The sequence below is a fragment of the Melanostigma gelatinosum genome (assembly GCF_949748355.1).
Source record: "Melanostigma gelatinosum genome assembly, chromosome: 3".
NCBI classification, from domain to species: domain Eukaryota; kingdom Metazoa; phylum Chordata; class Actinopteri; order Perciformes; family Zoarcidae; genus Melanostigma; species Melanostigma gelatinosum.
The window spans coordinates 4,235,478-4,258,160 of NC_136636.1; the positions used below are offsets into that span (position 1 = coordinate 4,235,478).

General features: G+C 40.6%; 1 protein-coding gene across 2 annotated transcripts; it reads left to right on the top strand.

Annotated features, from left to right (window-relative positions):
• Window positions 1–7,358: 7,358 nt before the first annotated feature.
• arhgef3 (Rho guanine nucleotide exchange factor (GEF) 3) lies at window positions 7,359–22,564 on the top strand. Of its 2 annotated transcripts, none has more exons than XM_079296304.1 (11): window positions 7,359–7,502; window positions 10,686–10,748; window positions 15,049–15,156; window positions 15,710–15,988; window positions 16,354–16,416; window positions 16,524–16,620; window positions 17,348–17,424; window positions 17,519–17,776; window positions 18,537–18,707; window positions 19,155–19,344; window positions 20,173–22,564. In XM_079296304.1, the coding sequence occupies exons 1-11, from the start codon at window positions 7,470–7,472 to the stop codon at window positions 20,901–20,903; spliced, it is 2,070 nt and encodes a 689-aa protein (XP_079152430.1). In that variant the 5' UTR covers window positions 7,359–7,469; the 3' UTR covers window positions 20,904–22,564. The 2 variants fall into 2 exon arrangements, with proteins under 2 accessions (XP_079152430.1, XP_079152431.1); XM_079296305.1 differs by having other exon boundaries at window positions 10,689–10,748.
• Window positions 22,565–22,683: the final 119 nt, after the last annotated feature.

Below are 22,683 nucleotides of genomic sequence, written 5' to 3' on the forward strand. Positions count from 1 at the left end.
CGTCAACGCTTAAAACAACAGAAGCCTCTAAAACTCACAGACAGCCTGTACAGGTCTACCTTCAAAATAAAAGCCCAGGCCTGTTCAGTCAGGCTGCGACTAATGATTCAGTATCTATTCATTATTTTTCGTTATTGTTTAGTTTGTATAGGACCGTATAATACTTCAGTTGCAGACTGAAATGTGTCCGTAGCACTGATAATCAGTGTTTGTCAATTTGAGCCTGTATTTAGTTTATTTAGACCTTTACATCACATTACATTACAATAATTCAGCAGACGCTTTTATCCAAAGCGACTTACAATAGGTGTAGAGAACCTTTGAGATCTTCTTTTGTTCAATTAAAGTAATCATGATTATATTTCTTAACTAAGTAATGTATAAATTGGTATTGGTTCCACAATCTAGGTATTGTATTGGCTCTAGAATTTTAAAATATATCAGAATATAGTCTATTTAATACGGTTTTTTTGTAAGCAAAAAGTAGACCATAATCACCACTAAAATGTATTGCATCAGCGGCAGTGAAAGGAATCACTTCAGTAAACTAGTCTACTTTAAAAACTGCACTTAAGTACAGTACTTGAGTAATGCACTTGGTAACTTTACACCACTGTTCTTTTTTAACTCCTAAAAATGATCAATCAATTTAATGGCTCTTACTTTGAAGGCGCCACCGGAAGAGAGAGATCCCTCGCTTGAAAGAATCTTCACATCGACTCTCAGTTTGTTGTTCAGCTTCAATGTAGTCGGACTCATGTTTGACCTAAGACTTATTATAAAAGAGGAAAAGTTTATTTTTCTCGCACCGGAAACTTGACAGCAGCCGGAAACAGTTTTATTTCAATGTTTGTTTAAAAATAATAATAATACTTTGATTGTGGTTCTGTCTGTGGTCGTCGGGAGGAGCTGCAGCTCGATGCAGACAGGTGATGGATGTCAACGGGGTTCAAGGTGAGAAGCTTCAGTGGTTTACTAAAGTGTGAGAGAAGAAGAAGAATGTGAGGTGGACGGACAGGCTGTCTGTCTGTCTGTCTGTCTGTCTGTCTGTTGCTTTATAAAAGATGTGTGGAGAAGTTCAAGAAGTCTGGTCGAGAGACCCTGAAACGTACTGTGTTTTAAAGAGAGAGAGACAGAGAGAGCGAGAGAGACAGACATAGACAGAGACAGAGAGAAAGAGAAAGAGAGAGAGACAGAGACAGAGAGAGAGAAGAAGAAAAAATTGGTTTTTATTGCTGTCCTCAGTGCCCTGTGTGTCACAAGTTTGCCTGAGAGTGACTGCACGCACACACACACACACCCACACACACACACACACACACACACACACACACACACACACACACACACACACACACACACACACACACACACACACACAACCACACATCATCATCATGGCAGCTTTGTGTGGAAAATTATGTTTATCAGCTGTTTTTTGCTCGATGATACTATGGTGGAAAGTACATCAATATATTTACTCAAGTACTTTACTACAGTACAATCTTTTTTAAAAGGTACTTGTTGTTTACTTGGGTATTTATATGTTCTCCACTACAGCTCAGAGATAAATACTGAACGTTTTTTACATTTATTTGATACATTTTGTTACTTTGATTTCAGATTGATGATATTGATGATACAAATTAAAGCAACATTAAAGCGATGAACTCATTAATGCGTTAACGATAATAAGAAATGATTCTGATATTGGTCATTCTGCATATAGTGAGTACTATAAGCTTTTTATACTTTTAAGTTAATTTTGCCACAAATACTTTTGTGTATTGTGTATAAATACTGTGGTATTGCTACTTTAACTAAAAACCTTTAATGGTATAATAAGTTTTATTTTTATTTTTGTCTTTCTTAAGGAGATGTGATTATGTTGGGACAACATTCCAAGACAATCATTGTTTAATTAAATTTTGCTATATGTGTTGATTTCCTGATTTGTTCTGTTTTATTTTTAAAAAATGAAGAAGAAAGCAGGGAAATAAAAAAAAATCCATTACAAGTAAAATTCTTGAATTATAAATTTTACCAAAGTAAAATTGAAAGTAAGTAAAAACTGTTTTAGATATTGTGTGTACTGCTGGGATTAGTAATATAGTACAGCATCACATTTCATTTTATATCAAATAAATGTAGTGGAGTAGCATAAAAGTAGCATCAAATTAAATTAAAGTATGTCAAACTTGCACTTAGGTTCAGTACTTGAATAAATGTACTTAAATCATCTCTTTTAGCTCTGTTTTTGGTCTCCACCAACTCCTGAGGGGAACATCTGTCTTTTAAGCGGCTAAATGCTCCACGATGTTCTCCAGATGTTCGCTAACAGTGTGAGTCCGTTGTTTGGTGCTGAGCAGGTAGTGAACAGCTTTAATTTAAAGAGTAAACACAAAATGTGCCAAAAATAAAAAACAACTAAAACAACAAAAGAGGGAGCTAAAAGAGGCAACGTAAAGATTTGATTTATTGTTCATACACTGAAAATGTTTTGTTGGATTTACTTAATTTATTTCGGTAAGTGGTTGCATGAAATACATTTATCTAAATCCAGATATATTTTTTAAGTTGACTTTACTCAATTTTTCAGTGGATTTATATTCATAGTTTTACCTCAACTATTTTGAGTAAAGTTCACACTAAAACCATGTTCAGTATATTAAAATGTATTATGTAACCTCAATTACTATTTACCTTTAAGGTTTGTGTACATTCAGATCAATTTCATAATACAAACTAAAACTTGATCTTATTAAACATTTGTAACTATTACTAATATCTTAACTTTCAATGAATTCCATGTTTACACAAATTAAGCAAACAAAATATTTTTAAACTCACTTTTTTACAACTTTATTATCTTTATTACCAGTAATGTAAATAAGTACATTTACTCAAGTATTGTACTTACGTATACATATAAGGTACTTGTACTTTACATGAGTATTTCCATGTTGTGCTACTTTCCACTTCTCCTCCCTGATCTCAGAGGTAAACATTGTGGATTAATGGGGTTTTGAATTTACAATAAACAGAATAAAGTCCCAACGTTTATCATAAAACCTGAAGTAAAGTGTCTAATAACTAATATACATATGAATGCTAATATATATATATATGAATGCTAATATATATATATGAATGCTAATTTATATATGAATGCTAATACACATGTGAATGCTAATATGCATATGAATGCTAATATACAGTCACAATAACAGACGAGGGGACTTGATGCAGTCGCTGTTGATCTCTGGAAGGAATGTGGTTCTGCTGCATTGTTCTGAGGCTGTAATCGTCACGTTTGTACCAGCAGAATGCGGCCCTGCTGGTTCCAGGAGGGGTGTGTGTGTGTGTGTGTGTGTGTGTGTGTGTGTGTGTGTGTGTGTGTTTGAGAATAACAGTTTTGATCAGTTCATTGCTTTGTCTTTAGCGGTCCCTTACTGGAGGATTTAATATAATTATTCATCTATAAAAAATACATTTGATGTGATGGATCAGATGCAAGCTCAGCCTTTTTAACATTTATTATTTTTAGGCAAAATTCTTGCTTGTGTTTAGAAAACGTTCTATTAAATGGAAGGGAAAAAACAGGTTTGCGGTGAAAAAACAAACATATTTCTCAAAGTAAAGTATTGGAAAAAACATTTTGGTCTAAGAAACTATGTCAATCAGCACAAGTGTTAAACACAAATATATGCAGTTTAAAAAGATACAAAGAAAAGCACAACATCGTCACATTTCCTTGACATGAATGACATAAATGATAAATATATTTTAAAAGAAAAATTTGATAAATTTTCCTCTTATTTCAGCACCAACTATTTGCTTGAAAACTTTTACAAAATGAACCAAATTAGAATAAAAATGATGTTATTTAATTAATAAACGTGATTGAAGTTCGCTGCAGCAGGTTCAGTTGTCAGCTGAGGTTTGTAAGGTCTGACCTGAGATCAGCTGGTCAGAGTTTCCTCTGCTGTTTCCTGAACGATGTCATCACAACATGTTCAGCTTTTTCCTCGGCAGGAAGCGTCGTCATCCCACCCGCCTGGTGGGTGAGACGACGCTATCGTAAGAGCCTCATAGACTCGTTTCACCAAGAACCAAGGTCCACTTACTGAGGTTCTGGAGCTTTGTCCATTGGTTCCTATTGAAGATAAGAATCTATGTAAACATTTACAAATATACAGTTTAAAAAAAGGGCTCAGTAGGTTCAGTAGTTACGTCACTCAATCGGGAGGAAAAGTGCATTTGTTTGGGGACTATTTTCAGCGGCGGATGAATCCACATTTGGTGCTTTAGCGATTATGTGTGATTGAGTGAGAGTGTACAACTCGAGGTTCTTCACAAGAACTTCTTGTCCTCACTCTGAACACCAAACACCCAGTTTGAGTCCTAAAGCTGAGTGTTTACTGAGAGATTAGAAACAGATGAGGAGGGGGGGGGGAATTTAACAAGAGAGAAGCAGGAGCCTGCAGCCAAACACACCTGATCTGGATTAAAAACGTGTACAAGTGTGTGTGCGTGTGTGTGCGTGCGTGTATGGGTGGGTGTGCGTGCACCCAGGGTGGGATGATTTGTGCTATTGGAAAAAGCACTGAGTCACACATATTAAAACACTTGTAATGTACAGACTCACACACACACACACGCACGCACACACACACTCTTACACCAACACACACACACACAGGGCACTTTGATCAGATACAAATGCTGAACACGCTTCTGTTTGGTTTCAGGTTGGTTCAAAACAATATAGCGCTGACGTTCTGTTAGCATGTGTTAGCATGTGTAACGCTTTATATGGTGGACTTACATGACCCTACAATGCAGCACGGTGAACTCTATAGAAGGCCTTAGGTGTGTGTGTGTGTGTGTGTGTGTGTGTGTGTGTGTGTGTGTGTGTGTGTGTGTGTGTGTGTCTCCTGTGTGTTCAGTGACTGAGGACAGTAAACATGTCAGGACTGTGATGCTAGTTTCAAACTAGTGATTTACTAAATCAGGTTGCACCAGTTAAACTAGAGCAATGTCTTAAGACAGCAAATAATTCAGTCCCTCTCTCTCTCTCTCTGTCTGTCTCTCTGTCTCTCTCTCTCTGTCTCTCTCTCTCTCTCTCTCTGTCTGTCTCTCTGTCTCTCTCTCTCTGTCTCTCTGTCTCTCTCTCTCTCTGTCTCTCTCTCTGTCTCTCTCTCTCTCTGTCTCTCTCTCTCTCTGATTTTTAACTGAGAGGCGTTGCACAACTTGAATGTTCTCACAAGGGCGGGTCATGTTGAGGAACAAACCTCAGACTAACCCTCTTCAGCTGTTCGTTAACGTAACTGAATGAATGAAAAGGTGGTTACAGATGTGATTACAGATGTGATTACAGATGTGATTACAGCATGTAGAATATACAGTATTACAAAAGAAATGAGGAAGAAAAGAGAATAAATAATGCTGATAATTGTTCCTCTCCGTCTGCTTCTTTCTCTGCATTGATGTTCAAACCAAACCCTTGAAATAAAATAAGGCTTTCAGGTAATAACAATAGACCTGTAAGTGTGTTTATGGTTTACATGTACTGACCAACCGATGCCACCAGGGGGAGCTCTGCACAAATCTAAACTACACTGATTTAACAATATGAAGAACGGATTGTTTGCTAACTGATACAGAAGGACCTTAAAGGATGGATTTTGATCTTAATAGAAATCTCTTATGCCCATATGTACAACGAGCGAGTTATCGATGGCTCATCATTTCTACTGACGGATCCACATTCCTTCGATAAAATGAGGCGACAGCAGTCTAACGAGTATATTGTTTTCACACAACCGTAATAATAAATTATAATAAAGTTGAATTTATATATAAAAACCAGAATGTTTCATGGGGAAAAATATGAGCAAACATGGAGGCTCGTGGTTTGTTTTTGTATCCTTTTAGATTTTTGTATTGTGATTTTTGAAATCTTTCTTTTAACAGCATTTCATCAAAACAATTGTTATTTATTTTAATATACATCTTATTAAATGTCTTTATGTTTGTGTGTGAGTCCAGTAAAGTTGTCCTTGAACACCTAAGTTGCTCATAAAAGTTTCTCTGTAGAGTTTAGGAACAGTGAGCACTAATTAATCTTCTTTCCTTCTCTCCTTCCTCCCTTCATGTTTCCTTCCTTCCTTCTTCCTTCAGGTCGAAGCTGCAGAAGAAAACTTCCTCCTTCTCTCTGCTCTCTCCTGACAGCTGGTCCCTGAGAGGGGTAAGAACCATCATTCTCTGCATCGTACCAACCGTACACTTAATTAAGACATAAAGCACGACGAGGTGACTTCATTACAGATAATGAAGGACGATTATGGCTCTGATATCACATAACAATGGAGAGCATAATGCGACATTCAAATGTGTTTCTCATTTGTTTAATTCATGTTTACCAGCGGTGGAAGTACTCAGATCTTTTACTTCAGTAAAAGTATTAACACCACAATATACAAATACTCAGCTACAAGTAAAAGTGTGTATATATACATATATATATATATATATATATATATATATATATATGTATATATATATACAGTATATATATGAAATATTTTATATATTCATATATAATTTTATAAACCAGAGTTAGGGTCCTTTGTGTGTCGGTGTCTCTCCTGCCGGTGTCTCCGTGTCTCCTGTAGCTCCTAATTATAGACGGCCGGTTTCCCCCCCGACGACCGTCACTTCCTGTTTGTCCAATGGGAACTGAGTGGACACACACACACACACACACACATTGTGAAGGGTTCCTGTTCCTGAGGGTCTGCAGATCCACTCAGAGAGGTGGTGAAGCTGAGGAGGTTTATATTGTGACTGAGGAGCAGGAGAAAAGAGAGAAGAAGAAGAAGAAGTGTGAACTTCAGAAAAAGGAAAGAAGAAAGAAGAGCGCAGCGATGTGACTGTGAAGGATGAGGAGAGAGGCATCAAAAAGAATAGCAAGGAGGAGAAGTGATCACAGATGCCCAACGAGGAGGAGAAAAGAGCTGATGTGACTTTGGGGTACAAGCAAAGTGGCCTAGAGGAAGAGGAGGAGGAGGAGAAGAAGAGAGTGGAGGAAGAGGAGGAGAAGAAGAAGAGAGTGGAGGAAGAGGAGGAGGAGAAGAAGAGAGTGGAGGAAGAGGAGGAGGAGAAGAAGAGAGTGGAGGAAGAGGAGGAGGAGAAGAAGAGAGTGGAGGAAGAGGAGGAGGAGAAGAAGAGAGTGGAGGAAGAGGAGGAGGAGAAGAAGAGAGTGGAGGAAGAAGAGGAGGAGAAGAAGAGAGTGGAGGAAGAGGAGGAGGAGAAGAAGAGAGTGGAGGAAGAGGAGGAGGAGAAGAAGAGAGTGGAGGAAGAAGAGAGTGGAGGAAGAGGAGGAGGAGAAGAGAGTGGAGGAAGAGGAGCAGCGGTTTGCAGAAAGAGTAAACTGACACTTGAATGTGTGTGAGGAGCAGATCTTGATGATGGGCTGCTGTCTGTTTCTTTACTATCGGGTGAGTGAAATCTAACGTATCCCAGAATGCCTTTCATTCAACGATGAGCCGTCAGGGATCTGTGAGGGTTCTCCGACACGTTACAGGTGGACCACACAAATCCTTCAGAACCGCCGTACTGTTGTCACATTTTGTGTTTGTTGCTTCGTGTTTCAAATATCACAACATTTTCTGAAAGTTTTAGAAATACTCACAAAGTGTTTTTGAGGCGGCCACGTTCTTGGCAACGTGACACATGTCATCGTCAGCTCCATGCAGAAGCCTGCATCCATGTTTTAAGTCCTTTACGTCATTAAAAAGGTACTTACATTAAAAACACAAAGAGTAAAAGTATTAGCAAAGGTGTACTTCAAGTATTTAAAGTAAAAAATACACACTGGATGTGTGAATGTGGATTAATATTACTGCTGTATTGATGTATATGTTGCATTATATTCTATAAAATCATATAGTAGGAGTTTCATAAAATACTAATACTCATGTAAAGTACATCAAATTTGTACTAGGCCTGTGGTACTTGAGTACATGTAGTCAGTAACAATCCACCAGGGTTTTCTGTATATAATAATATAACGTGATGCAAACAACTTCCTACTATTTATTAACATGGCAACCAAAACCTCATCAGATAAGTCGCCTTTTGAAATGATGTCCGATCATTTTTAACACCGATGATCGCTGTAATATTTAAATTCCAGCTGACTGAGACTTGTTTCAGTCAGGTGACAGGTCGCTGTGATGTTTAGAGGAATGACCATATATGGACTGGAGGAACAGACTCCTCCCTCCTCCTTGGTTTCCATAGCGACAGTGAGTTAAAGGTAAAGTCTGCCAGGTTACATAATGTCGAAAACAAAGTCTCAACACAATACTGAACAAACAGCAGACTTCCTGCTATTGTTACACTCTGCTGCACTGATCCCAACATCCTCGTCTCCTCTCCTTGTCTCCTCTGCTTGTCACCTCCTTCTCTGCTTGTCACCTCCTTCTCCTCTCATCGTCCCCTCTCCCCGTCACCTCCTCCACCCCTCGCCTCTCTTCATCTCCTCACATTGTCACCTCCTTCTCCTCTCATCGTCTCCTCTCCCCGTCACCTCCTCCACCCCTCGCCTCTCTTCATCCTCATATTGTCACCTCCTTCTCCTCTCATCGTCCCCTCTCCCCATCACCTCCTCCACCCCTCGCCTCTCTTCATCTCCTCACATTGTCACCTCCTTCTCCTCTCATCGTCCCCTCTCCCCGTCACCTCCTCCACCCCTCGCCTCTCTTCATCTCCTCACATTGTCACCTTATTCCCCTCTCATCGTCTCCTCTCCTTGTCTCCACCCCTCGCCTCTCTTCACCTCACATTGTCACCTCTTTCTCCTCTCATCGTCTCCTCTCCCCGTCACCTCCTCCTCTCCTCGTCTCCACGCCTCGCCTCTCTTCATCTCATCATATTGTCACCTTCTTCTCCTCTTATCATCTCATCTCCCCGTCACCTCCTCTCCTTGTCTCCACCCCTCGCCTCTCTTCATCTTCTCATATTGTCACCTCCTTCTCCTCTCATCGTCTCATCTCCTTGTCACATCCTCCCTTTCCTCCTCCTATTGTCTCCCCCTTTTCTTTCCTTGTCTCCTTTCCTTGTTTCCCCCCTCTCAATGTCTCCATTTTTTCTTTCTCTTCTCCCTCCTCTTCTTCTCTGCTTGTCTCCTCCCCTTCCCTCCCCTCTCCCCTTCTCTCATTCCCTCACCTTTTAATGTCTCCTTTCCTCTTCTCTCCTCTAAATGTCTCCTCTTTCCTCCCTTCTTTTTTTCCTTCCCTCATCTCTTTAAACCTAGTGTCTTACTTTGTTCCTTTCCTCTCCGCCCTCCTTTCCCCCCTCCCCTTTCATCTTTCCTCTCCTCCCCTTGTCCTCCCTTTCCTCATTTCCTCATCTTCTCATCATCCTCCTCCTCCTCCTACTCCTCCTCCTCTTTACCCTCAGTGACCCGTCTTTCTCATTAAGTGTTTGTTTGTTTACTTCCTGTGTTTGGTTGTCATGGCAGCACACAGGAACTGTTTTTTGTCATCATCATCATCATCACTACCACCACTTCTTCAGTGACTTCCATTGTATTCTTCTCTTAAACCTCTTCACTGTTTACTGTGAGCTACATTCTGGTTCATTAAACTCTCGTCACTGGTTCGGCGACCAGTTCAAACAAAGAGTTTTATTCTCGTGTTTCTTCTGAATCTCCAATAATTCACAAGAAAAAAGTTTTGAGACAAATAAACTTTGTTTGTTTTTCAGAAATATGTATATTTTTTACTTTGTTTATCTTGCGACTCTTGCAAAGTTTTAAGAAATACATTACTTGGTACTTTAGTTTTCAAGTCGTGGTACTTCTATTTTGTCTATTTTGTCCGTCTCCTTTTACTTTGAACATGAGATCATAAAATATTGCTGTTAAAAATGAGATAAAACAATGAATTTAAGACATTATTGAAAGAGAACATGTTTTTCATTTGGACCTTTTGGCATTCCTACATTTACTTCTTCACTTATAATAATAAATAAAATAAATAAAGTAAATAAAATAAATAAAATAAATAAAATAAATAAAATAAATAAAATAAATAAAATAAATAAAATAAATAAAATAAATAAAATAAATAAAATAAATAAAATAAATAAAATAAATAAAATAAATAAAATAAATAAAATAAATAAAATAAATAAAATAAATAAAATAAATAAAATAAATAAAATAAATAAAATAAATAAAATAAATAAATAGTTTAGTAAAATAACAATAATTTAGTAAAATAAAGTAATTTAGTAAAATAAAATAATATTATCAATAATAAAATGGAGCAGTAAAGCAACGACATCACATAAAAGCCAGTCTGTGAAAATGGGTTTTAGGAAGTGATTGAGAGGAGATCTACGAGATCTTCTGGAAGGTAAAACAGTGAATACTGTCACTGTGGATATTTGAGTAATAATAAACTGCAAACTAACCGATCTGTAACCAAAGCAGTGAGCTAAGAGCTGCACAGAGCTGAAGGTTTGGTGTTTTGTCACTACAAACTAAACCTTCACATGATATCAGAGTCGTTTGATTCAGTGTGAAGATATAACGTAGTGCAGCTGTTACAGACGGGAATACAGACAGAATGTATCAGTGCTTCTGACGAACGTGATGTGTTTTTGTGTTGCAGAAGAAGAGGAAGCAGGCCAGCAGAGATGCAGACTCCCTCAGTCTCTGCAGTCTGGACATCAACGTAAGTCCAGCTCTAAACTAACCTCTCGTTGTGTTGCTGGTCCATATTCAGTCACGACAGGTCAACGTTAACAGCACTCAGTTTGTTTTTGATAAAGACTTAAAGCTGCTGTGTGGAGTTTCCCTGTTTACATTCAGTGTTACGCATTGTGTGGATCGCGTTGAATGCGTTTCTTTCCTCGTGAAACAGTGGCTTTTTGAAAAGTTTGAAACCTGCTCTATTTACATCACAAACATGTTAATCCATGAGACTAAAAGTGGTCAAAAACACCATCGGGTACCTTTGATACTTGAAATGGTGTCATTTCTCTGATACTGCTCGCGTTCCTGTAAAATTACAACATATTTCTTTCAATATTACAAAACATATTTCGAGGATTTACAACTTTAATCTCATAATGTTTCGATTCAAAATATTTTGAACATTTCATTTGAGCCGCAACAACACACATGTCGTTTTAAACAAAAGCTAATTGGAGCTTTTACCAACAACAACAAAAAAACTAGATTATTTTTATTATTGTTGTATTATTTATATATATGTACAAGTCCATATTCCACAACCCATCATAAAATATGCAAAATCGCTTTGTTTGAACTGAATGTTATTCAGATCCTTTCACCACATCGCCTCATTTATTTCTGGAAATTCAGAAAAGAAATGAATGAATGAATATATTTTTACTTCTAAAAAACAACGTGTTGATAAAACAGCACCTTAAATATCTGCATACAAGCGACAGTATTAGTTACACCCAGTTTTCATCCATGTGACGAAGGACAAATCAAATGTAAAAGGCGTCTATATTTTCCTAAAATGTGATTCTTTTCCTAGTTTTAAATTAAACTTGACAGTCTTCACCTGGCTATGTGTCCATAGGCTAACTTCATAGTAGATATGCGTAGACCAGGCAGTAACTGTGACTTTTAAACCTCTTGTTCTTTGTTATCTGCGGCTCTGACGGTGGCTTATTGTATATTCGGACCCCGGGGGGGCCCTCGACCCTCATGTTGGGCCCCCGCCTCATGTGACTTGTAGCCCTCTGCCAGCAGCCCGGGCGTCTCCCTCCCTGCTCCGCCTAACACAGGATGTCAGCCCTCGTCGATACCCCTCAGCGTGACAAACACACCGTCGCCTTGTTCAGAATAAACGACGCTCTATTGTTGCTCTACTGCTCTCCACTGTTCTCTGCAGCTCAGTGAGTCACTCAGTCACATTGTGCCGTTACGGAGACATGGAGTTCATGGAGTTCACTGCTTTTAAGGTCAACGGTCATGACAGGGGTTCATGCCCTACATCAACATATTCACTCCGTCTGGACTGGAGATGAAACAAAAGATTTATTTTGTGTGTCAATCAAGTTGTCTGTAAAGTATTAAGTCATTTGGTACTCATCCCTGAGTTATTTTAGTTACATTACTTTGTAAACTACTCATTATGAATATATTATTGAAATCCTCATTGACCATAAACACTTCTTACAATGTCGACAACATCTGAACATTAAAGACGTCGTGAAGGTAAAATCATTTATGTTCTGATTTACAACAGATTGAGCAGCTGCTACTAATAAAGTGGCCGTTGAGTTTATGCAAAATAACATAAAAAGAGAAATTTACCATTTTTTGTATGTTCAGCTCACCTAAAAACGATCTAGTTTTACATTATAAAATGTTTAAAGGAGTCCTGCTCAGTGGTGCAATGTAAGTACCGTATATTTATTCAAGTATTCATACATACTTCTACTTAACTTGAGTCTTTGATTTGTAATACTTCTACTCCAGTACACCTCAGAGAGAAATATTGAACTTTTTACTTAACTTTTTTCTGCACTAAGCAGCGCAGAATTTAGTGTTCTTTTTGTTTTTATAGGATCTGGTTCAAGCTAACGGATTATTTGGGGCAACATTTGTAGAATTAAGTGTTTTTGATAAAATAACACGAGTTTAAGCTCAGATTTAGTTGCTTTTCTTTGACAGAAGCGTTTGTCACATGTGATGTGTTCAAGGACCTACGGAAACATGAAAATCTGTTCATAATGTCTGTTGTTACAGCTTCTATTCTAGCTTCGATAAACGGTGTATTATTGGAGATTTAATAAAAAAGAAAACACTGGGACACGTGACTTTAGTTCGAATTTGAGATATTTGTACCTTATGTGGGATTTTTGTTTTGTTTGTGTCGACTTTGTATTTTATTAAGTACAATATTGTACTTTTTACATCAACTTTACAACATTTTCCAGGGAAATGTTGTTGTAGATTAAACTATCAAACACGGTAAAAAGTAGTTAAATCTAAGCTGCTTGATTAACTCTTTATTGTTTGTCACGGTATAAATGAAAGAAATAGAAGCCAGGGGAAAAGGGAGAAAGGAAGGAAGGAAAGTGAGTGGGTGAGGGAGCCAGTGAGTAAGTGTGTCAGAGAGAGAGAGAGAGATTCAGTTTCAGGAGGAGGGAGACGAGTGAACACCCATCACTGAGAGTGAGGAAGCTTAAAACACTATTTAACAGAGAGGTCAGACAGAAAACTGGAATAAGAGCTCCAGAGGGTCTAAACCGTCTGAACTCTGGTGGACTAAACCTTTACTGGACTCTTTCTCAACACTGCCGGTACCGAGCTGGATCCAGATACCCTCTAGAGGGCACCAGGCGCTTCCAGGACACTACCAAGAAACCGTACTGGTACTAGTTTCTCTCCGGGCAATACTGGTACTGGTATCAGGCACTTCTTGGATACCAAAAAAGCCCGAAAGACTTTGTGGATGCTCTTCTAGTTGCAGTTCACTCTGGAAGATCTGCTGCTACCAAATGAATTGTGGACACTGTGAAGTACGGAATACCAGACATATTCTGTATCCGACTCTTTCTAGAGCCTCCAGTTTCCTTGTGGATTCTGAACCAGTACAGTATTTCTAGAACCAGCACTAAACCCCATCTGGACTCTGGGTTCTTCACACCTTCTTGAAGCTCTACTGGTACCGTGCTCGCTCTTCACATTTTGTCAGCGTCACACTTTCTGTAGCCACCTCACAATCTCTCTGACCGGACCAACGAGCAGAGCGCAGACGCTTTCTCGTCACTTCTCTTGTTGGTGTCAGATATTAACCAGCGTTAAACCTCCTCTGACCAGTTTGAACATATTCCCGGGCGCTGTCTTGGTACTGTGCTGGGCTTTGTGGTGAGCAGTATGGTGATGGGACAAAAGCCCTCCTGGCTGCTGGTACACCAGTTCAAGTCGAGATGCTCTGTGGGGTTCGTCAAGGGCAACAACAGCAACATGGGGAAACAGTTGGAGGTAAGACGGAGGAGATATTCTACTACTTCTACTGCTGCTAAGACTCATGTAACCTTAAGTGTCTTTTAGTAGTATTCAGGTGACACTGTTTCATACTAAACTTATCAGACCTTTTTTGGGATAGTTCCACTTTGATCAAAGTTAATATTCTTGCATTTGCTGAAGGATTTCTGGAATTATTTTTGGAAAGTCTGTTCCATTTACTCCTTGAGATCCTCCCTGACTGGTTGCTCTGGTGATGAACTGTACAGTCACTCGCCATGCAGATATAGTTTTGTTTTTATCCGGCGAGGTGTTTGCCACTAAAATGTCTGCTGTCAAGCAAACACATTGGAGGTGAATGGAATTTAGTTTGTGGTGCTTGAAGCTTTGAAACAGAAAAAATCAGTCCTCTGTCTCTTGCTGTTAGTTTTCAGTAGAACACATTCTTATCAGTGAGTTCCTTCATAAAGGTCGACTGGTTCCTGAATGTGTTGATGCAAACAGAGTTTGACGGTTCCTGTGTTCCGGTCGGTCGGATGACTGTACACACACACACACACACACGCATATTGATTTGTTGTTAGTCTGTATGTGTGTGTGTGTGTGTGTGTGTGTGCGCGTGTGTGTGTGTGGCACAAAGGGGAGGCCTTTGAGTCACACTATTGTTTAACCTGCAGTATAATAATAATAGTTTCCCGCAAACCTGCTAGAACCAGCTACACACACGCTTTTCATTAAAAAAAGTTGTTCCACAAACATTCTGTCAGTTGATTGATGAGTCTATTGTCAGAAAACTGTTTCAATCATCTAATCTTAACCTCCATTGTGAGGACGTTGTAAACTGTATGTTTGGGAATTTCTTAATGCTGTGTGGTAAAATCAAAGACATTTTTCCACATTGAGCTTCCTTAAAAACATTTGGAGAGTTTGACCCCGACCTGCACCGCCCTTTGTAGGCCCTTCCAGCTGCAGACGGCGGAACGTCTGTTTTAATATCACCTCTGCTCGGCTCTCTCCTCCAGGAGCCCGGCACCAAGCGCAGTAAACTGGTGTCCAGAGTGACGTCTCTGGCCGGCCTGCTGCCGCCCGTCAAGACGGCGCAGCTGAAGAGGATTGGTCAGACGCTGCAGGTGAACAAAGAGAGACACGTTTCCAGAATAGGATTATAATCTAATAGGTTAATGTTATAACCTCCAGTTTTAAGGATTTCCACTTTGTGTCTGACATGTTTGTCCTGGCAGACAGCTGATAGACTACAATACCCATGACTCTAGGCAGCTGCTGTTATAGAATCAGAACTGTGCTATTGTTGCTGACTTCATCCAACATGTCCACCGAAATCCAAAGTGATTTAAGCTGCTGATAGTTTCATCAATTTTCTAAACACAGAAAAACTTTAGCTTCCACCTGCCTACAGTGGTGCATCTTGGGAGTCGTAGTTAAGCTCTTACCTGAAGTTTTGTATCGCCACAGAACCAGATATTTTCTAACACAGTTGTTCTTCTTTTTGAACTGCGTTTCCTGCCAAGTGTGAGTCACGTAACAGTGTTTGAGGAAAAACTACTTTTACTCCTTTAACAACAAAATATAAATGGGGTGGCCAAATTAGCTATTCTTATTAGCTGTTATATTTATTGTTAAAATGTATTACTGTATTATTTAACCATCTCTCTGTCTCTGCAGCGCTCCATCAGTTTCCGTAATGAGAGTCAGACGGAGAGAGCCGCTCCTCCTCCTCTTCCTCCTCCTCCCTCCTCTTCTTCCTCCTCCTCCTCCACGATGAAGAGGCGCGTTATCTCGGCAACGGTCTCCAACCCTTCCTCTTCCATGACGGCGGCGAGGGTTTCCACGGCAGCGGCCCCGGCCTCCAAGCGGCGTGACAGCAAGCTCTGGAGCGAGACGTTCGACGTCCGACTGGGAGCGACGCAGCCTCTGAGCCCCAAAGAGATAAAACGACAAGAGGTGAGAGAAACATGCCTGCTGGAGGACTTTTGTTTTTATTTACAACAGAAAATCTGAGGATGTTTCTGGTTTCCTTATTTACAGAACTACAATCAGTTGGAATCCAACAAATATGATCACAAAACAACATTATCCTCTTCCTTTTGTTTTTAGTAAATTCTGTATTTATTCTCAACGGATAAAAAAAATGTACAAGAGAAATATAATAAATACAATAAATACAGAACATACGTCATTACAATCACAAACAAGACATTTAAAGGATAGCACATTTCTTTCCTTCAGAAACCAGCATACTCACTCGTCCATCTCTTGACACTTACAGATAACTCAAACTCATTTCTAAGACTTGTTTTCCTCTGCAGGCTATATTTGAGTTGGCTCAGGGCGAGCAGGACTTGGTGGAGGATCTCAAGTTGGCTAAGAAGGTAAATAAAAATCTTTTTCTTTGAGGAACTGACTTTCCTGCTATATTAATTCTACAGAGTATGCTCATGTGTGTGTGTGTGTGTGTGTGTGTGTGTGTGTGCTGCAGGCCTACCATGACCCGATGCTGAAGCTGTCAATCATGACTGAGCAGGAACTGAACCAGATCTTCGGCACTCTGGACTCGCTGATACCGCTGCATGAAGGTAGGAGGCTGCATCTGATGGAAGGTCACCAGGTGTCTTGAGACATGCACACCTTTACATTATTCTGATGGCAATTGAACACGTCTCCAAATGAATGCAAAACTGTATCAGTGGATTCACCGGGAGAAGCGGGGACGAGCGTCAACGGCAAAATAATATTTACAAATCCTCTGTTTTGAAACATGTTGCAGCGCGTGAGAACACGGCTCTGGATGTCTGAGGAAAGCCAAGAGGAACATTCACTTGAAATATATCTACGCCTGATTGACACGAAGGCACTTTAACTTAAACAGATAGATGAAGGCAGCAGCGCTGTATGTTCCAGGTCTGAAATGGATTTAAAGCTGCAGTTCCTTTAATAGCCACCAGATGGCGACTGTAGACGTGAATGAAAAACCTCCAGCATCCCTCTGCTCATCAAGTCAACACTGCAGATAAAGTGCAGACAAGGAGACTGGATGAGTTCACACCTACTGAACTTTAACCTGATAAACAGTGAGCATCTTCAGAAAAAGAGAGCTTCTCTACTTTTTGAATATTGCAAACCAAAAGCATTGCTTTGAATGGGACTCATGCATGTTCAGCTGAATGTTTTCACAGGTTGAGATCTGAAATTCAAAAAACCTCAGCCATCAGGTTGAATTTAGTGATGATAGAACAGCTCTGTGCTGCTCTGGGTCCTTACCTCTTTTAAATTGTTTCATGATTCCAAACCGTCTCTCCTCAGACCTGTTGAGTCGCCTCCGAGACGCCAGAAAGCCTGACGGGTCCACAGAACATGTGGGACACCTCCTGACTGACTGGGTGAGTGTTTCTCATGACATGACATACTGAAAATAATGAATGTTTCATTGCCTCCTGTGCTGTGGATAAACCGGGTGTTTCTGTGTCCCTGCAGCTTCCCTGTCTCTCCTCCTACACCTCGTACTGCAGTAACCAGGTGAAGGCCAAGGCCTTGTTGGACCAGAAGAAGCAGGATCGGCGGGTCCAGGACTTCTTGCAGCGCTGTCGCCAGTCGCCCTTTAGCAGGAAGTTGGACCTGTGGAACTTCCTGGACATCCCCCGCAGCCGACTGGTGAAATACCCGCTGCTGCTCAGGGAGATCCTGAAGCACACGGCCAACGACCACCCGGACCGGCAGCACCTGGACGAGGCGGTAGGTGTTAAGATTCTGCACACCTTTGACCCAAAGGTCTGGTTCACCTCACTGTCAGAGGGAGGCAGAAGAACACCAGATGATTTGAGTTTCTTAGAAGCAGTGAGAACTGTCAAGCACAGATGTAAACTGCAATTATGTCCCTGAATATTCAAGACAGCTTTAAAAAGTTTGGGACACCTTGAAAGTTAGTGAATGATGACTCGGTCACACCGGCATTCAAAACATTTCAGTCAATCTGCGTGAAAATTTGGCACCGAGTTCCACTTTGACATAGGAGGCCATCTATCTCAGGCTCCGCTGGTCCTATAAGCCTGTTCATTCATTCATTTTCTCAGATTGACAGTTGGAGAATGTCAAGGCTTGAATGACCATGGAACTCACCTGATGTCTGGCTCCTTTATATAAAAGTCAAACTTACCAACCTGTGGACCTAAAAACTGTGAACTCCCAAAAAGACAATCGCCAGATTAAAAATATGATATGAAGAGTCAGTAAAACTGCATGTTAAACGAAGCAAATCAGATCAATCTTGATGAAAATCAATTAAATGTGAACATTTCTTTGTTTCTTTTCTTTTATTATTTTGTTATGAGGCGCCAGGGTTCTCTGCTTTCTGCATAATTCATATTGTTTCATCAATTGCACGCAGCTCAGTCAGATACATCGACAGGTTGTTGATTCTCATTAAAAAACGGAAGAGGAACGATGACATAAAATGCGTCTGAACGGAGTCGGGTGTCGTCTGTTTGCTCTGCAGATGCTGATGGTTCAGAGCGTGGTGGCGGACATCAACAGGCGGACGGGGGAGTCCGAGTGTCAGTACTACAAGGACCGTCTGCTGTACACGGAGCACGGACAGAGGGACGAGCTCATCGCCCGGTCCAGGACCCTCAGCTGCCGCGGAGAGCTGAAGAACAACAGAGGACTCGTCAGTAGATTCCTTCAGTTCATTACCCACCACCATCTCCCAACCCCTGTTATACATACACTGTATTTATCATACGTTTATATCCTCTCTCATTCTTGTTGTCATATTATATCTCTCACTCTCTCTCCTACCTTTGAGTAATGTGTTCAGGTGCTTTGTAATGTGAGGGTGGGTTCTTTAAAGGTCCATAACATATAAATATAACTCATAACTGTGTATACAGTATAACGATATATCTTCTTTTGAAGTTCACATAGTTAACTTTCAGCTTTTATCTTTTCCGTAAAGAAACTGCTACTACTAAATTTGGTTATTTTAGCAATTTTATGAACCGAATTTCAGGTAAACAGGATCAAAAAACACTCAATTATACACAAAAACACCGGATGAAGGAATCAGTGAAGAGAAATGAACGTCTGCTCTCTCTCTCTCTCTCTCTCTTTCCAGAAGCTCCACGTCTTCCTCTTCCAGGACGTCCTCGTCATCACCAGGTCCGCCTCGTCGAACGACCAGCCGGTCAACTACCAGCTCTGCCGCCAGCCAATCCCCATCCGGCAGCTGGACCTGGAGGACCTATCAGACGGAGAGATGAGAGTGGGCGGGTCCATCAGAGGAGCCTTCAGCAACAACGAGCGGAGTCAGTACATTTCACATACCTCAGATACAAACACAGATTTTATTTTGTCGTCACACGAGACGAAATCAGGATCCGTTTTCATGCATTTGCTTTTCTTTTGTTCGTTGTGAAACAAATGCTGTGAACCAGTTTCATACTATAACACAGTAAAGTGCACGCTACAGCCCAAATACATTGTATGTGCCTTTGGTCTGAGGCTGGTTTGGAGTCCTCAGTTTCAGGTTACAAAACCACTTAGTGAGGTTTCAGAAAAACATCACGGTTGGGCTTAAAATAAGTATGTAAATAACGTAACATAAGTACAGAAAACACGTCACAAACATCACCAATGTAACTTTAAAATAACTCAACACTTCGGGACATGAACACTGATCTCCTGGTTGAAAGTCCTGTGTTTGTTTGACTCGCTTTCTTACTTTTCATACTCCATCATTTGCCCTGAGCGCAGCATTATTACGCACATATGTGTGTTTACGTTGCAGTCAGTACAGACTGCATGGCGTAAAAATTAAAAGCAAAAAGCAAGAATGGCTTTGTAATTGCACGCTGTTTTGAAACAGGTTGTCGAGGTTTGAAACAAATTGATTCCAAAGATCTGTTTGATATCATTTAGAAACAGAAGACTTATAATGTCAACCAGACTTTTTTACGCTATAAAATGTTCTGCGAAGTATATATCTTTATCGAGATTTTTTAAATCCTCTTCAAAAACTACGTTGAAGTAATTCTCAGGCTTTCTGAATGAAGATGGATTTCAACCTGTTGAACACAGATGTGTGACCATAATAAACATCCATGTCTCCTGCTGTCTCTCTCTCCTCCTCACAGCAAAGAACTTCTTCCGGGTTTCGGACCGGACAGGCGGTCAGCTGCACAGCCACTGCTTCCAGGCCAGCGACGCCTTCAACAAACAACAGTGGATCAACTGCATCAGACAAGCCAAAGAAGCCGCAGCGCTGACCGGAGAACAGCCGCCACAGACAGGACAATGTCTGGAGACGGGTCTGGGTGGACAGATAGGGTCGCTTGGTGAGACAGGTCTGAGCTTGCGCGGTGATTCGGGGCTTGAGGATGAAAAGGGAGAGACGCGGGGGGAGATGGAAACGGGGCTGGGTTCAAAAGGAGAGGCGGGAGACAAAGATCCCGGTCTGGGTAAAGACGCCGGGGTGAGTTTGACGGGTGGGGAGATGGAGACAGGTTTGGGTGTCGATGGTGAGACGGGTTTGGAGTTAGGTGGAGAAACGGGGATGGACGGTGAGGCGAGGCAGACGGTCGGTGAGACAGAGACGGGTGAGATGGAGACAGGACAGGATGGGGAGATTTGTGTAGAGCCAGGAGCCAGAGAAGGATGGAAGATGGATAATGGAGGAGGAGGAGGAGGAGGAGGAGGAGGAGGAGGAGGAGGAGGAGGAGAGACTCTGAGCGGAGTTGCCGCTGACGGTCCCGCCTCCCCTCCATCCTCTGCTTCGCCCTGTCGAGAGGAGCAGGAGAGGGAGGTGATGGACGAGGTGGAAGAGGTCGTCATGGACACCGGCGAGGTTGACTCCCTGCGGTGCTGATGATGCTAGAACCAAACAAAACTCACGAGGGACTGGCAGCCAATTCAAATTGGGGACTTGATGATGACGTCACGTCAATAGGACGTCGGACAATCACTGGCCGACGTGATCCAGAACTCTGTACTTGCTGTATCCTCACTGTTGGTGAGTTTCCTCCACAAAGGTCACCGCAGCGCCCCGGGAACACTGTGTGACTGTAAGTGTGCATGGATGTATCAGGAGAACTGGATACCGTGTTCAAAGATGGCTTCCTGCTAAACCAGCTACATACTGCAAATATATTTTTCCCCTTGGGACTTATCGACCTAATAGCTCAACTTCCAACAATGCAAAGACTTGAGTGTTTCTGATGCTCAGAAAAAAACGATATTCTGGTTTTACTGCCTTTTGAAGAAGTCATATTTGGGCCAGCAAAAAGGAAATCACCTCACAGCCCAACTTTGTTCCCTTGAGGTTTTACCTTTTGAATGAAAGTATTTCCTCGCTTGTTTGATTCCAGTTTTCTTTATCCTGTATTCATTTCTTCATTAGCTCACGTGTATTTTGCACTTGACCTGCCTTTGGAGAAGGCTGTGAAGACTTTATTAATGGAGTAACTGTTTGGTCTGTTAAAGTTACCCCACGTGACTTTTTTGACTCCACAGGGAACCTTTAAAAAAACAAACTGCTCCACCCATAGTTTTAAATTGACAAGCAGAAAAGACACTTCATGATTTTAACACAGTTCTGTTGTAAACAATATCAGCAGCATTCTCAGGTAGCGCTATGAGTTGAATGATGATGAATCATGCTTGCAGCTGTAACTATTACTCAACATTAATTTAATATTAAAAAGAATGAAACTGGAATTCCAGTAGTGGCCACTTCTGTTGTAGAGATTTCATGAATTTTGGCAAAATAACCATGTCAGTCAAAGTCCAAAGCGTGAGTCTTCTACATCTTTCCAAAACCAATCAAACAGTAATCATCTCAAACTTGTGTATTTGTATCTGTAATTTGGAGGATTTTCATTCTTCAAGTTCAGTTGAAGGAATCTTTGCTCTTCAGCAATTCTCTTAACTTGTTCTGTTTCTGAAGGTCTTTCAATATTTTCTAAAACTCTTGAAATAATGTCTTAAAATCACTTGTAATGTCTGAAAACACTGGAAAAGAAACAGAGCGTGCACCCTGTTCTGATGGATTTTTAAAGTTTCAACTAACTTATTAGCCCATCCGTCTACATTCACAACGATTTGTTCATGAATGAATGAACATCTATTGGAATTCATGGGAGACACGGTTACCGATACAGTAATGTATTTTTAGCATGACGTCTACTTAAAGCATTCCAAATGCATTAAATGCATATTTAGTGGATTTTCAGTTGCAGCTGCTGCAGAGTGAAATATTCAGTGTATTTTGATGGCGGTCAGAGAAGCCCTGAAGGAGGAGGAGCCTGTTGTGTATGTACTGTATGTATGTAAAGAATGTATATTACGTTTATTTGTATATGAATGTAGGAACAAAGCCAAGCATAACTGTTTGTTATATATGTGCTTACACATCACACATGAAATATGACTTACTGTACATTGTCAAGACAATCGGTTAGATATTATAAGTTACCATCGTCAGGATAGTTATGACGCTGTTGATGATGTTTAGTTGAGGTATCAACTAATGTGTGGATTGTCTCAAAACATAAGCATCAATAAATTGTTACAAAAGAAACCGGTTGGTGAATTTATCATCACAGATATGAATTCCTTCGATGATGACTTTTACTTGTTGTACTTTACTT